The following is a 16,084-nucleotide window of genomic DNA, read 5'->3' on the forward strand; positions in this document are numbered from 1 at the left end:
AGAATCAAGCAGTTGGACTAGTTGCAGCAAGGCATGTTTATTATTCTCTTGTCTCTGTGTTGCTGTCCTACTATTTTTGCTCCATGCTTGTGCTCGTGGCAAGGTGTGGGCTGGGAACTGGTCAAGGAGCTGTCCATGGGGGCACACAGTATGGTAGAGTTCCCACTGACAGAGACCTAGAGTCTCCAGTTCAGCCTTCTTGAGTGGGGCAAGTCCCTCATGCCTAAATCAATAACTAAGGACACTGCAGAGAACTCTGACTCATCTGTGTATTCAGACCCGCCGTTGCTGCTGCTATTCACTTGGGTGCTGTGGCTCTCCCAAAGGCTTTCTCAGTGTCTCCTTCACATCCTTGTTGTGCAGGCTGTAGATCATGGGGTTGACCAGAGGGTTGACCACAGTGTAAAACAAAGCACCCACTTTGTTCCACTCTGGAGTATGCTGGGAGCTGGGCCGTGAGTACGTGAAAAGGATGGAGCCATAGAAGAGGGTGACAGAGACTAGATGGGCAGAGCAGGTGGAGAAGGCAGAGTGGATGCGCAAGATGGCCATCCCAATGGCTGTGTAGGAGCCTAGGATGAGAGTGGTGGTGGCCACTACGTTGTAGCCGATAACAGTGGCCAGGATGAGCTCATAAACCCGGGTGTCATCACAAGCCATCTTCACCAGTGGTGGCGCATCACAGAAATAGTGATTGATGGTGATGTCCCCACAGAAACGGAGGTGGAAGGTGTTTCCTGTGTGCATGATGGCGTTGGCAAAGCCGGCCACTAGCTGGAAACAGAGCTTCCTGGGCATGGCGGAGGCATAAAGCAGCGGGTTGCAGATGGCCACATAGCGGTCGTAGGCCATGGCAGCCTGCAGGAAGCACTCACTATAGGCCAAGCCAGCGGAGAAGAAGAACTGGGCAGCACAGCCGGCATAGGACATGACTTTGCTCTTGGTGACGCAGTCAGACAGGATCCAGGGGGTGTAGACTGAGGAATACCAGATATCCAGGAAGGAGAGGCTGCCCACAAAGAAGTACATGGGAATGTGTAGGCGCGGGTCCAGGAAGATCAATGTCATAAGTCCCTGATTCCCTGTGTGTGTCAGGCTGTAGGAGAAGAGGAAGAGCACAAAGAGGGCCATCCACAGGTGTGGCTCTGTCATGAAACCTACAAGGATGAACCGTGTCACCAGGGTGCGGTTGCTTCCCTCCTCCATGGTCTCCATAGGCATTGCCTACTGAGGCCTGGTCTACACTAGGACTTTAATTCGAATTTATCAGCGTTAATTCGAACTAACCGCTCAACCGTCCACACCAGGAAGCCATTTAATTCGAACTAGAGGGCTCTTTAGTTCGAATTTGGTACTCCACCCCGGCAGGTGGAGTAACGCTAAATTCGCACTTGCTAGCTCAAATTAGGCTTGGTGTGGATGCGAATCGAACTTAGTAGCTCCGGGAGCTATCCCACAGTGCACCACTCTGTTGACGCTCTGGACAGCAGTCCGAGCTTGGATTCTCTGGCCAGCCACACAGGAAATGACCCGCGAAAATTTGAATTCATTTTCCTGTCTGGGCGGTTTGAATCTGACGTTCTGGTTGCACATCGGGGCGAGCTCCGCAGCACCTGCAACGATGCAGAGCTCTCCAGCAGAGGAGTCCGGGCAATCCCAGAATAGAAAGAGGTCCCCAGCATGGACTGACAGGGAAGTCATGGATCTGATCGCTGTGTGGGGCGAGGAGTCTGTGCTCTCGGAGCTGCGCTCTAGCAAGCGGAACGCGAAGACCTTCGAGAAGGTCTCTAAAGCCATGAAAGAGAAAGGATACAGCCGGGATGCGATGCAGTGCCGCGTGAAAGTGAAGGACCTAAGACAAGGGTATCAAAAAGTCAGAGCGGCAAACGGACGCTCCGGAGCCCAGCCCCAGACATGCCGCTTCTACGAGGCACTGCATGCCATTCTAGGTGGGTCTGCCAGCACTGCCCCACCAGTGACGGTGGACTCCAAGGACGGAATAGTGTACCAGGACAGTTCCTCCTCCATGTTCGCCGATGGGGAAGATGAGGAAGGGTCTTTTGAGGATGGCGCAGGCGACATCGAACCCACTCCCGCTTTCCCTGACAGCCAGGATCTCTTCATCACCCTCACAGAGATCCCCTACCAACCGTCCCCACCCGTGAACCCGGACTCGGAATCAGGGGAAGGATCAGGCGGTAAGTGCTACAAACAGGGAAACATTTATTTTTTAAGAAACAGGTATATATATAAAAAATAGAAATACTATATAAAAATTTTTAAATATCAAACTATACAAACAGTAGGTCTACACATATAGGGATCGAGCAATAATCCTCTGGGGACAGTTCAAAAAAGCTCTCAGAGAGCAGCTGGAAAAGCCTCAGCAGGAGGTTTCTTGGGAGAGGTGCTTTATTGGGTGCTCCATGGAAGCACACTCTTCCGCGCCAGGCCATCCGAAGGTAAAGGGGAAGCATCGCCTCTACGAGCATGGCAGCGTATGGTCCTGGTCTGTGCAGGGCTTCTGTTAGCATCCGCTCTCTCTGAGTCCGCCTGACACGCCTCAGGGTAATGTCGTTCTGGAAGTGCTGCATCTAATTAGGGGAATTAGTGTACTGTTACTATTGTGAATGGTAGACTTTTACTTTGCATAAGAATCAGGGGCGGCTCTAGAAATCCGGCTGCCCCAAGCAGGGCGGAGCGCTGCGCCGCCCTTCCCCGGTCCCGCGGCGGGTCCCGTCTTCCCGCGGCTCCGGTTGAGCTCCCGCCACCGGAGCCCGGGACGAGCGGACCTGCCGCAGTCATGCCTGCGGGAGCTCAACCGGAGCCGCGGGAAGACGGGACCCGCCGCAGCCATGCCTGCGGCAGGTCCGCTCATCCCGGGCTCCGGTGGACCTGCCGCAGGCATGCCGGCGGGAGCTCCACCGGAGCCAAATGCCGCCCCCCCGGGAAACGGCCGCCCCAAGCACCTGCTTGGCGCGCTGGTGTCTAGAGCCGCCCCTGATAAGAATGACCCTCGCTTAACAGACTTTTACTTTGCATAAGAATGACCCTCGCTTAACAGACTTTTCCTTTGCATAAGAATGACCCTCGCTTAACAGCCACGTGTTGGATGCCACAGAGGAAAAGCATACAGTGATCTTTCCCGTGCACTGGCGGTAGGGGCTGCAAAAGGGTCATCTTTTCTGCTTTGCACATTGCCTTTAGCAGGAGAGCACAGCTAACCAGTAACTGATAAGCAGTATGTACTGTAAGGCTTACCAGGACTTTGTGCAAGAGGGATGCAGCTGTCTCTCCTCGCTTGTGCGCTATCCAGTGCAATGGCGCCGCCAATGAGAGCGTATTCCGAAATCTCGGACTAGTTCTGAGATCTCCTGAGACTTGGTTCCCTCTTTGGTCTTGTTAACTGAAACTGACTAGACTGTGTTTACTGTTGGCAAACATGTATGTGTTCAAGGAAATCACCTACTTTTTCGCATCACACAGCTTCGGCTCCTTCCCGGACTGCCCCGGCATCCCCCTCGCAGAGGCTGGCTCAGATTAGACGCCGAAAGAAAAAGACTAGGGACGACATGTTCCAGGAACTGATGGCCTGCTCCAGAGCGGAGGCGGCAGAGCAGAGACAGTGGAGGGAGACCCTGTGTCAGCAGCATTGCACACACCTGGAACGGGAGGATAGGTGGCGGCAGGAAGACCAGCAGGCGACTCAAATGCTGCTTGGTCTAATGAGGGAGCAAACGGACACGCTCCGGCACCTTGTAGATGTTCTGCAAGACCGCAGGCAGGAGGAGAGAGCCCCCCTGCAGTGCATCTGCAACCGCCCTCCAACGCCAAGAAGTCCTGTCCCCCCCTCACCCAAAGTTACAAGAAGGAGGGGCGGTAGGGGCCGTGAGAACTGTCCCTGCACCGCAGCAGACCGATAATGTTCGAGACAACTCTCGCGCTGTAAATTTGTACAAGCTCTTTCCTTACAGCATCAACCAGTCCCAACTCCAAGTTTAAACCCCCCACTGTGTACTACATTATTAAAAGCGGTTTGGTGTTACTCACTGTTTCCGTCACGTTTCTGGTGTCAGAAGACTTTCTGTGGGTGTGTGTGTGGGGGGGTAATTCTAATTTCAGTGCATAGTCCACAGTGCCATGGTACAGACTTGGGTGCAGGGTCAACTGCAGGGCACACACAGACTGCAGTCACTAGGCACCAGTGACAGTCTGTGTGGTGTATGCTGCCCCGGGTCTTTCCTTGATGTGTATGCTTGTCCAGGGTCCTGGTGCCTGCCATCCCCGAATGTAAAGGCAGGCTTCCCTTCACATGCACTTGGACCGTAGCCACGATCCTCCCCGGTGCCCTGAGCGCCAAAAAGAGCCCTCATCCAGGGGCAGATACTCACCCTTCCCCCACACCCGTCACCCCTTCCAACGCCCAAACCCACAGCCGTCATGTTAACCCCTATCCAAAGACGGCACCCCTCGCCCCTTCCTGCAAACCCACCCATCAGTGCACACCTTACCCAGCACAGAATGCTTCCATGTTTCAACCAAGAAACAGAAATGCAAAGTCAACGAAAGATTAATTATTAATTACTGAAACATGTCCTTAGTTTTAAAACGTCCTTTGGAAGTGGGGGAAACTTGGTTTGTGATCAGGCTCTCTTAAAATCAAGTGGACAGTCACAGGTTACCCTGCTCTGCGAGGAAACTCGCTTTCAAAGCCTCCCTGATGCACATCGCTTCCCGCTGGGATATTCTCTCAGCACGGGTGTCTGGCTGATCGTAAACAGCAGCCAGGCGATTTGCCTCAACCTCCCAAGCGGCCAAAAAGGTCTCACCCTTGCTCTCACAGAGATTGTGGAGCACACAGCAAGCAGCAATAACTACGGGGATATTCTTTTCGCTGATGTCCGAGCGAGTCAGTAAGGTCCGCCATCTCCCCTTGAGACGTCCGAAAGCACACTCCACCACCATTCTGCACTTGCTCAGCCGGTAGTTGAAGAGTTCCTTTTCACTGTCCAAGGCGCCTGTATAGGGCTTCATGAGCCAGGGCATTAGCGGGTAGGCCGGGTCCCCGAGGATCACTGTAGGCATCTGCACATCCCCAACCGTTATTTTGTGGTCCGGGAAGAAAGTACCTGCCTGGAGGCGTCTAAACAGACCAGAGTTCCTGAACACACGCGCGTCATGAACCTTGCCCGCCCACCCAACGTTGATGTTGGTAAAACGTCCCCTATGGTCCACCACAGCTTGCAGCACCATTGAAAAGTAGCCCTTTCAGTTAATGTACTCGCTGGCCTGGTGGGCTGGTGCCAGGATAGGGATGTGAGTCCCATCTATAGCCCCACCGCAGTTTGGGAATCCCATCGCGGCGAAGCCATCTATGATGACCTGGACATTTCCGAGAGTCACTACCTTTGAGAGCAGTTGCTCAACGATTGCGTGGGCTACTTGAATGACAGCAATCCCCACGGTAGATTTGCCCACGCCAAAGTGGTTCGCTACTGACCGGTAGCTGTCTGGCGTGGCAAGTTTCCAGAGGGCTATGGCCACTCGCTTCTGCACACTCAGGGCTGCTCGCATCCTTGTGTCCTGGCGCTTCAGGGCAGGGGACAGCAAGTCACACAGTTCAAGGAAAGTGCCCTTACGCATCCTGAAGTTTCGCAGCCACTCTGTGTCATCCCAGACCTGCAGCACTATGCGGTCCCACCAGTCTGTGCTTGTTTCCCGGGCCCAGAATCGCCGTTCCACACCATGAACGTGACCCATTGCCACCATGATCTCCACTGCGCGGCGTACCCTGCTTTCTGAGAGGTCTGTGCCACTCTCCTCACCGCGCTGCCGGAGCCTCCTCGCCCGGTTTCTCAGCAGCTGACTGTGGAAGAGGTGGACGATAAGATGCGAGGAGTTGACAACGGCCATAAGTGCAGCGATGATCACAGCGGGCTCCATGCTCGCAGTGCTGTGGCGTCCGCGCTGTAACCGACCAGACAAGGGCGCGAACAGATTTCCCGCCGGCGCTTTCAAGGAAGAGGGAGGGCGTGATTGACGGTTCAATGACGACACTAACCCAAAACCACCGTTGGCACATTTTTCCCCCCAGCATGCATTGGGGGGAAATCCCAGAATTCCAATGGGCAGCGGGGAGTGCGGGAACTGTGGGATAGCTTCCCACAGTGCACCTCTTCCAAAGTCGAAGCTGGCCCCGTGAATGTGGACTCAGAAGTTCGAATTTGTGTATTTAGTATGGATACACAAATTCGACTTAAGTAGATTCGAAATAGTCCTGTAGTGTAGACAAGGCCTGAGATGGGAAGGCAGAAGCTTGTTAATACATGAGCCACTCAAGAAGCCATTCATGATATGTCCATTCCCCACCCCCAGCATGGAACAGAGAGTGGGGTGCAGACTGCAGTGGAGCTACCCCTATGAGCTATAGGGTCTGGGTCCAGAGTTTCCATCACAACCCCATATACAGAGAGGCGAGTGCAGGTTAGATGATAGGGCAAGAGACTGAGAGCAAAGAGAGCTGGTTTCTGTTTCTACCCCTGACTTGCTGTGTTACTTGGGCAAGTCCTGGATTTGCCTCTCAGTGTCTCATTTGGCCCTCTGTAAATTGAGGGTATCAATGCACACTTCCTGGAGGTGTCCTGTTTAATTAATTCATGCTATAGAGTGCTCTGAAGGTATTCAGGCCTTACCACAAATGATGGGGCTTCCCCCATGGCCTACTTCATCTCACTGTTAAGCAATTTTATCTGATAGCCAGCCTAAATCTTCTTAAACTGCTTCCCACTACTCTTATCTATAGTCACCCATGTCACCCTCTGCAAATCCTTACCTCATCCCAAATATTTCACACCCCTACCTAGGGTCTGATCCAACTCTTATTGAAAATATATATAATCTTTTCTGAACTCTGCTTAGTCAGTCAACATCTTTCTGGTACCTTGGTTCCCAGAACTGTACCCAATATTCCAGAGATGGCTACGCAAAAGCTATGGAAGCAGGAGACTATCCCATTAATTTCCTCAGCTGTGCTCTCCTAAACTGGACACGTGTGGGGCATATGCATCTGTATTCCCTTTGACAATCCACCAACACATCTCTAATCTTAATAGTCACACATTTTAGGGCCAGAAGATAATCTAATCTGATCTTCTGTATAACACCAGCCATAGCATTTCAACTAGTTACTCGTATGTTGAGCCCAATGCCTTGTGTTTGACTAAAGCACATCTTCCAGAAAGATCTCCAGTCTTGATCTGAAGACTTGAAGAGTCCACCACTTCCCTTGGTAGCTTGTTGCAGTGGTTGTCGCCCTCATTGTTAAAATTTGGTGTATTCTAATTTGAATAGGTCTGGATTTCACTTCCAGGCTTTGGCTCGTGTTCTGCTTTTCTCTACAAGATTAAAGAGCCCTTTAGTATCCAGAATTTTCTCCTCATGAAAGTACTTATACACTATAACAGGAGTCGGCAACCTTTCAGAAGTGGTTCATAGATTCATAGATTCATAGACTTAAAGTCAGAAGGGACCAATATGGTCATCTAGTCTGACCTCCTGCACAATGCAGGCCACAGAATCTCACCCACCCACTCCTGTAACAAACCCCTAACCTATGTCTGAGTTATTGAAGTCCTCAAATCGTGGTTTAAAGACCTCAAGGTGCAGAGAATCCTCCAGCAAGTGACCCGTGCCCCATGCTGCAAAGGAAGGTGAAAAACCTCCAGGGCCTCTGCCAATCTTCCCTGCAGGAAAATTCCTTCCTGACCCCAAATATGGTGATCAGTTAAACCCCGAGCATGTGGGCAAGACTCACCAGCCAGCACCCAGGAAATAATTCTCTGTAGTAACTCAGATCCCATCCCATCACAGACCACTGGGTATATTTACCTGCTAATAATCAAAGATCAATTAATTGCCAAAATTAGGCTAGCCCATCATACCATCCCCTCCATAAATTTATCAATCTTAGTCTTGAAGCCAGATATGTCTTTTGCCCCCACTAATCCCCTTGGAACGCTGTTCCAGAACTTTCATCCTCTGATGGTTAGAAACTTTCATCTAATTTCAAGTCTAAACTTCCTGATGTCCAGTTTCTATCCATTTGTTCTTGTGTCCACATTGGTACTAAGCTAAAATAATTCCTCTCTCTCCCTGATATGATTGCATTAGCTTTTTTCACAGCCATATCACATTGGCGGCTCATAGTCATTCTGTGATTGACCAATACTTCAAGGTCCTTCTCCTCCTCCTACTTCCAACTGATGTGTCCCCAGTTTATAACCAAAATTCTTGTTATTAATCTCTAAATGCATGACCTTGCACTTTTCACTACTAAATTTCATCCTATTACTATTACTCCAGTTTACAAGGTCATCCAGATCTTTCTGTATGATATCCTGGTCCTTCTCTGTGTTAGCAATACCTCCCAGCCTTTTGTCATCCGCAGACTTTATTAGCACACTCCCACTTTTTGTGCCAAGGTCAGTAATAAAAAGATTAAATAAGATTGGCCCCAAAACTGATTCCTGAGGAACTCCATTAGTAACCTCCTTCCAGCCTGACAGTTCACCTTTCAGTATGACCCGTTGTAGTCTCCCCTTTAACCAGTTCCTTATCCACCTTTCAATTTTCAAACTGATCTCCATCTTTTCCAATTTAACTAATAATTCCCCATGTGGAACCGTATCAAATGCCTTACTGAAATTGAGGTAAATTAGATCCACTGCGTTTCCTTTGTCTAAGAAATCTGTTACCTTCTCAAAGAAGGAGATCAGGTTGGTTTGGCACGATCTACCTTTTGTAAAACCATATAGTATTTTGTCCCAGTTACCATTGACCTCAATGTCCTTAACTATTTTCTCCTTCAAATTTTTTTCCAAGACCTTGCATACTACAGATGTCAAACTAACAGGCCTATAGTTACTCGGATCACTTTTTTCCCTTCTTAAAAATAGGAACTATGTTAGCAATTCTCCAGTCGTACGATACAACCCCTGAGTTTACTGTTTCATTAAAAATTCTTGCTAATGGGCTTGCAATTTCATGTGCCAGTTCCTTTAATATTCTTGGATGAAGATTATCTGGGCCCTCCGATTTCATCCCATTAAGCTGTTCGAGTTTGGCTTCTACTTTGGATGTGGTAATATCTACCTCCATATGCTCATTCCCATGTGTCATCTCACCATTATCCCTAAGCTCCTCATTAGTCTCATTAAAGACTGAGGCAAAGTATTTGTTTAGATATTGGGCCATGCCTAGATTATCCTTAACCTCTATTCCATCCTCAGTGTTTAGCAGTCCCACTTCTTCTTTCTTTGTTTTCTTTTTATTTATATGGCTATAGAACCTTTTAATATTGGTTTTAATTCCCTTTGAAAGGTCCAACTCTACATGGCTTTTGGCCTTTCTCACTTTATCCCTACATGTTCTGACCTCAATAAGGTAGCTTTCCTTGCTAATCCCTCCCATCTTCCACTCCTTGTAGGCTTTCTGCTTTTTCTTAATCATCTCGCTGAGATGCTTGCTCATCCAGCTTGGTTTATAACTCCTGCCTATGAATTTTTTCCCCTTTCTTGGGATGCAGGCTTCTGATAGTTTCTGCAACTTTGACTTGAAGTAATTCCAGGCCTCCTCCACCTTTAGATCCACAAGTTCTTCAGTCCAATCCACTTCCCTAACTAATTTCCTTAATTCTTTAAAGTTAGCCCTTTTGAAATAAAAAACCCTAGTCCCAGATCTATTTTTGTTTATCCTTCCATCTAGTTTGAACTGAATTAGCTCATGATCACTCGAACCAAGGTTGTCCCCTACAACCATTTCTTCTATGAGGTCCTCACTACTCACCAAAACCAAATCTAAAATGGCATCCCCTCTTGTTGGTTCAGCAACTACTTGGTGAAGGAATCCATCAGCTATCATATCCAGAAAAATCTGAGCCCTATTATTATTACTTGCACTTGTTCTCCAGTCTATATCTGGGAAGTTAAAGTCTCCCATGATCACAAAATTCCCATTAGTGTTTACTTCATTAAAAACATTAAAGAGGTCTCTATCCATATCCAAATCAGATCCTGGCGGTCTGTAGCACACCCCAAGCACTATCTCAGGGGAGGCTCTAGTAACTTTCTTTCCCAATGTGATTATTGCCCAGACAGACTCTGTCTTATCCATCCCATCACTTCTTATTTCTTTACAGTTTACCTCATCATTGATATACAATGCTACTCCACCACCCTTGCCTTTATTTCTGTCTTTCCTAAACAGCACATAACCTTCAATACCTGTACTCCAGTCATGACTACTATTCCACCATGTTTCTGTTATCCCTATAATATCGGTTTCACTTCCTGCATCAGTAGATCTAGTTCCTCCATTTTGTTACCTAGGCTCCTCGCATTAGTGTACAAACATCTTAATTTTTTCCGTTTGGCTTCACTGACATTCTTTACCCAATTAGGCACAGACATTCTACCACCAGTATCACCTATTAAACTGGTATCTACACTACCCTTCCTCCTTATGTCCATTCTCCTACCTGTATCCTCTCTTACTTTGTTTTCTTCCCTCTCAATGTTGAATTCCGGCGTGGAGATTACCCGGACCATCTCCCCCAGATTCCTAGTTTAAAGCTCTCTTAATCAGTTAATCAGTGTGCCGGGTCTTCATTTATTCACTCTGATTTAAGGTTTTGTGTGCCAGTAAAACATTTTAACGTTTTTAGAAGGTCTCTTTCTATAAGTCTATAATATATAACTGAACTATTGTTGTATGTAAAGTAAATAAGGTTTTTTAAATGTTTAAGAAGCTTCATTTAAAATTAAATTAAAATGCAGAGCCCCCCGGACCGGTGGCCAGGACCCGGGCAGTGTGAGTGCCACTGAAAATCAGCTCACGTGTCACAGGTTTTTTAACGTTTGGATAAATACAACAGCTTACCAGATTTCCAACTTGAAATGCAGGGTTGTTTAAACTACTGTTATTATTTAGCTAGGTTTGATTTTTTTACTTGGTTATATAGGTTTTTTAATTTATTGTTTAATACTTTAATGTAATTCTGTAACCTGTCTGCGAAGGGCTCTGATCCTTCTGCAGGCAGGACTGCATTACTAGGCATTTTCATTGCTTTTTTTGTTATTAGTTTAAAAGGTGTTAGTTGAGTCAGCCTGTTTGGACTGCCTCTGATTTGGTAAAGCACAGAGGGCAGTATGCGTGCCCGTTTGTCTTCTGTATTCAGAATGGCCTTTTTTAAGGCTGCTTTTATTGTTCTATTTTATTTTATTTTTTTACCATTTTTGAGCTTTCAGGGTGGTATGGTATATGGAACCTTTGCTTTATTTCTACTGTTTTACATGCCTTTTTTATTACACACCCCGTAAAGTGAGGTTTTTGGTCCGAGTCTATTGACAGTGGCAGACCCCATCTGGGTATTATTGTTTTGCTAGGATACGAGCCACTGTTGTGGTAGTACAGTTTTTAGTGGGGAATGCTTCTACTCATCGGGTGAAAGGCTTAATAATTACCAAAATGTACTTATACCCCCTCCTTTGTAGCAAGGGCCCAGTAAAATTAATTTGCAGATTTTGCCACGGTCCTTCTGGCCGTGGTTGATGGTTTAGGGTTTTGGGTTTTTTTACCCACATTTACTTGTGCACGTTACACATTTTTAAAGAAATTGTAAGGCATTTTTTTTATGGCTGGCCACCACTAGTGCTTTAGGGCAGCTCTCATTTGCCTCTGTCCCAGGTGAGCTGGAGAGTGGATGGCATGGAGCAGCAGAGCCTGTATGCACTTGAGGGCTATCAGTTTTCTCTCTTCCCCCCACCCCCCAGGCCCATACCAGAGGTGATTTTTATATACACAGCCTTAGTTTTTTAGGTTTTGGGGGTGGGGGGCTTATGATTGTAAATAGCTTTTTAAATGTACCTGTTTTTAAATTATTGCGGTAGTACAAATCCTGACAGAATTTGCCTGTGCAGCCTGTTTAGTACATTTGTTTGACCAGTAGTTTTTCTTTTGTTTCTTGCTTGAGATTTTATTATGTGCTTTTATTTTTACTAGTGTCAGTCCTGATGGTAGTTTGACAGCTTTTGTTAGTCTCTGAACTGCCTTTATATCATTGATTGGTTGTCGGTTGCTGTTTTAAGACCCCCACGTGAGCACACGTCCTTGTAGTCAGGCACTGCTCGGAATGCGTATCTGCTGTCTGTGTATACAGTGAGCTTCTTGCCCTCCCCCCAATTTCAGAGCTTTAGTCAGAGCTGTTAGCTCTGCTTCTTGGGCTGACTGGGATTTATTGAGCTGACCTGACACTATTACTGTTCCGTCACCGAGCACTACTGCCCATCCCGGGTGTGGCACTTTATTTTTATACTTTTTTGATTTATTTACATACAAAACTATATTTGGATTTTTTAATGGCTTTTGTAAAACTGTTTTAAACACTTTTTTTTTGCTTTATTGTTGAGACACGTGTACTTCTTCATTTATGTTTAGGTATTTAGCTATATTTATTTTTTTATTATAGAAAATTTAGGGTTTTGTAAGCACAACGTTGATTTCCACTGACCTCTCTGGGCATTTGTTACAGATTTTAACCATGAGATTAATACGTGTATGAGGTTTATGTAACACCAGCCTCCCCATGAGAGTGTAGGATTTGCAGGCTTTTACTGCCCGGGTAGCGCAATCTAGCGCTGCTACGCATTCTGGTAACCCCTGTGATACAGAGGGTCTTAAGGAAGCCGTGTATGCTCCCGGACATGCCTCCTCTTGTTCTGTGCCACATATCACTGTCTCATTTGCAGGCTTCCCGCCTCTAGTGAGGCTTTGAATCGGTTCCACCATCTCTGAGTGCTCCGGTGTATATGTTTTACAGAAATGAAGGAGTTCCAGCACTTTCCAACTTCTTTAAGTGTTTGTGGGTTTTTTAACTCTTGAATTGCCTGCTTTTTGTCTACTGTGATTGCTTTTATTCCCTGCGCTATGTTATGCCCTAAATACAGGCCCTTTGATTGTTGTAACTGAGCTTTTTTGTGCTTAATTTAAATTCAGCCTTGCAAAGATATATGAACAGTCTGTTTAGGGCTTTTAAGTGGTTCCTCTCATTTGAACTGGTGATTAGCAAGTTATTAACAGACTGCAATATTACTGTATCCCCCTCCAAGGGCGCTCGTGCTATTGTTTTTGCCATTGCCTTATGGAAGATGGAGGGAGAGTTATGGAACCCCTGAGGAACTGCTGGTTTTTCACTGTAAATGCAATTTTTTCTGACTCTTCTTTGCAAGGGGAATACTTCAAAATGTAGATGCCTACTGCCAGGACTGCTTAGTGATCTGCAGACAACCCTTCTTTTAGAATTTGTAGGAACACATTATGGACTTGGGATCTTATATTCTTCAGGCCTGAATAAGCGCGGAATGCATTCCACTTCTTTTCGGCATAAGACATGGCAGACTCCCCTTTTTGCTGGACAACTGAGTGCAAGGTCCCCCCAGTTGGTGGTTTGCGCACCTAGTGTGGGTTCCAGGCTGGTGCTTCCTTAGCCTCCCGGTTGGGGTCATTCTCCTCAGCCCAGTGCCCGATTTTCCATTTATTCTTTAAGTTGTCCCACACATCTCTGGGGCATTTGCACTTGGCCAGGATGTGGACATCCCTTTTATGTAGGCCGTGCATTTCAGTCATGCCATCCAGGTTGTCCCAGAACTCAGTGTTTTTGTTATCACATTTGAGTTCGGACAGCAGTGCCTGTTTTTCCTGTGGGGTAAAGGGACGGTAGATATCAGTGGTTTTTGTGTTAAATCCCCATGTTGGCTGACCCTGGTTATTGAGATTTCTGATTTTTTTTATGCTGTGTCCTAATTGGAGCCATATGTTGTACTTGTCCCCTGGGGCAATTAATCCCTGTGGCTCCCCCTCGTTATCCCTGGCAGTGCCCAGATTTGGCCTTTGAAATGCTGGCCCATATGTGGGAACAGGTATGAAGGGGGTTCTGATTTTTTTTTTTTTTTTGCTCCTTGCTGCCAGATCTGCCAAATCTGCCCAATCTGCCCATGGATAGTTAATCAGCTGGCTAGCTGGCAAGTGTGAGCTGGCTGCCAGATGTGAGCCCCCCACCCTCTGATCTGGGAGCATGTCCCAGGCATAGTGATTGTGATTCTCTTGCTCTGAGATCTTTTTCCGTTTTCTGACAGTTACACATTTTAAAGGGAGTGTTATTATTCTGGCATGGGCTTTGCTTTTTTAGTGCCTTATTCTCAGCTTTTAAGGTTGTATTTTTCTTTTTTTTTTGTTGAGTATATTTAATATAACTATTACTGCTTTGTTTGATTTGTCACCTTTTTGGTCACTTCACCATTTAATTAATTCTTCCTTTGGTTCGGCTGCAACATAGTTTGCTTTTTTTAACTGCTGCTTGTCAAGTTTTGACATGTTTATACTTCAAATATTCCCGAGGGCTGACTCTCATCTCCCCCTTTGATGCCATCGGTTTTAATCACCCTGGCTGCAGACCTTGTTGAGAATGTACGTCTTCACCTTGACACCGTGATCTCAATCTTCACGGCAGTCAGGCTTGATGGGGATGTGCGTCTCCCCCCCTTAACACCGTAGTCTCAATCTCCACGGTTGTTTAGCTTTGATGGGGATTTACGTTTCCCCCTTTAAATTCCGTGGTCTTAATTTCCACACCTGACAGCTTTGATGGGGATGTATGTCTCCCCCTTCTTTGAACACCGCGGTTTTAAGTTACACACAATTCCCAGCCTTATTGGAGACTTGTGCTATTCAAAGGTATGTACGCAGGGGCGGCTCTAGACATTTTGCCGCCCCAAGCACGGAGGCATGCCGCGGGGGGTGCTCTGCTGGTCGCCGATCCCGCGGCTCCGGTGGACCTCCCGCAGGCGTGCCTGTGGAGTGTCCGCTGGTCCCGCGGCTCCACCGAAGCCGCGGGACCAGCGGACCCTCCGCAGGCATGCCGCCGAAGGCTGCCTGCCTGCCGCCCTCCCGGCGACCGGCAGAGTGCCCCCTGTGGCATGCCGCCCCAAGCACACGCTTGGCATGCTGGGGCCTGGAACCACCCCTGTATGTACGTCATATGCCGGGGGCACTCCCCTAGGACTTGCAATGTTACATGCAATGAGAAAATAGGGCCACCAGTTTACACTGCCTACTGCTTGCGTACCCAGCCAGTCCTGGGCTTAACTCACGGCCAATCGCTTGCTGGTGGTTTGTTTAAGTCCTCTGTAACACACCCCTTAGTTTAAACAGTACATAACCCTTTTGAACATGTCTCCCCTCCCAATTGGTACCCTTATTAACTCCTCTGCTTGTACTACATGTGTCCTCCTTTGCACTTAAATTTAAAAAGTGGGAACAAGATGTGTCTGAAAGGGGATGAGAGACCTCTATTTCTAGCCTAATGAGGTGGTAAATTAAACATATTCACCTCTCTTGGACCTTAGTCTTAGTTCCTTAATCAGTTCACAAGCTTGTATCCCAGACAAGCCCCCATCTGAAGGAACAATAATTCACACCGTGTAGGGTCAAGCACAGGAGTTTATTACGCACAGCACTGGCGGGGTGTCACTTTGCTTATTAGGCTTAAAGACACTGCAAAACAATTAGTTACAATAGATTATATATGGTGCTTATTGGGCGGAGAGAAGCAACAGGGATGGGTTTTCCCATCCCCCTGGATAGTTTCTAACAGCAAGACAAGATAAGCACAATAAGCCAATGGTCTGAAAGATTACATAATGGTTCCGCCCATGGCCCAAATTAACATATTGCTTACACACAGGTAATTACCCCCAAACTATGTTTATTCAAGTGTATAGGTTAAATTCTAATTCTGGGGCCCAGGGGAATGAGGTAGCAGCTTTCTCGGTTGACCAACAGGTACATTTCTAGAGATTTCAAGTGAAAAAACAGTAATTAGTACTTAACAATTTCACAAGTTTTACCCTTCCATTTCTGTGGGCTAGGACTGTGAGGGGAGGGTGTTATAACTCATGTCAATCATATTAGGCCTCTTCCCTAATGTTGTCTACGATCTGAGGGGTATTGTACCACTATTTCCTCCCTGCAT

General features: G+C 47.2%; 1 protein-coding gene across 1 annotated transcript; it reads right to left on the reverse strand.

The window, feature by feature from the left end:
* Positions 1–294: 294 nt before the first annotated feature.
* On the reverse strand, positions 295–1,206 carry LOC120393385 (olfactory receptor 9G4-like). The gene has a single exon (XM_039517883.1). It carries the CDS (start codon positions 1,204–1,206, stop codon positions 295–297), a length of 912 nt encoding a protein of 303 aa, XP_039373817.1.
* Positions 1,207–16,084: the final 14,878 nt, after the last annotated feature.

The sequence above is a fragment of the Mauremys reevesii genome, unplaced genomic scaffold (assembly GCF_016161935.1).
Source record: "Mauremys reevesii isolate NIE-2019 unplaced genomic scaffold, ASM1616193v1 Contig2, whole genome shotgun sequence".
NCBI lineage: Eukaryota > Metazoa > Chordata > Testudines > Geoemydidae > Mauremys > Mauremys reevesii.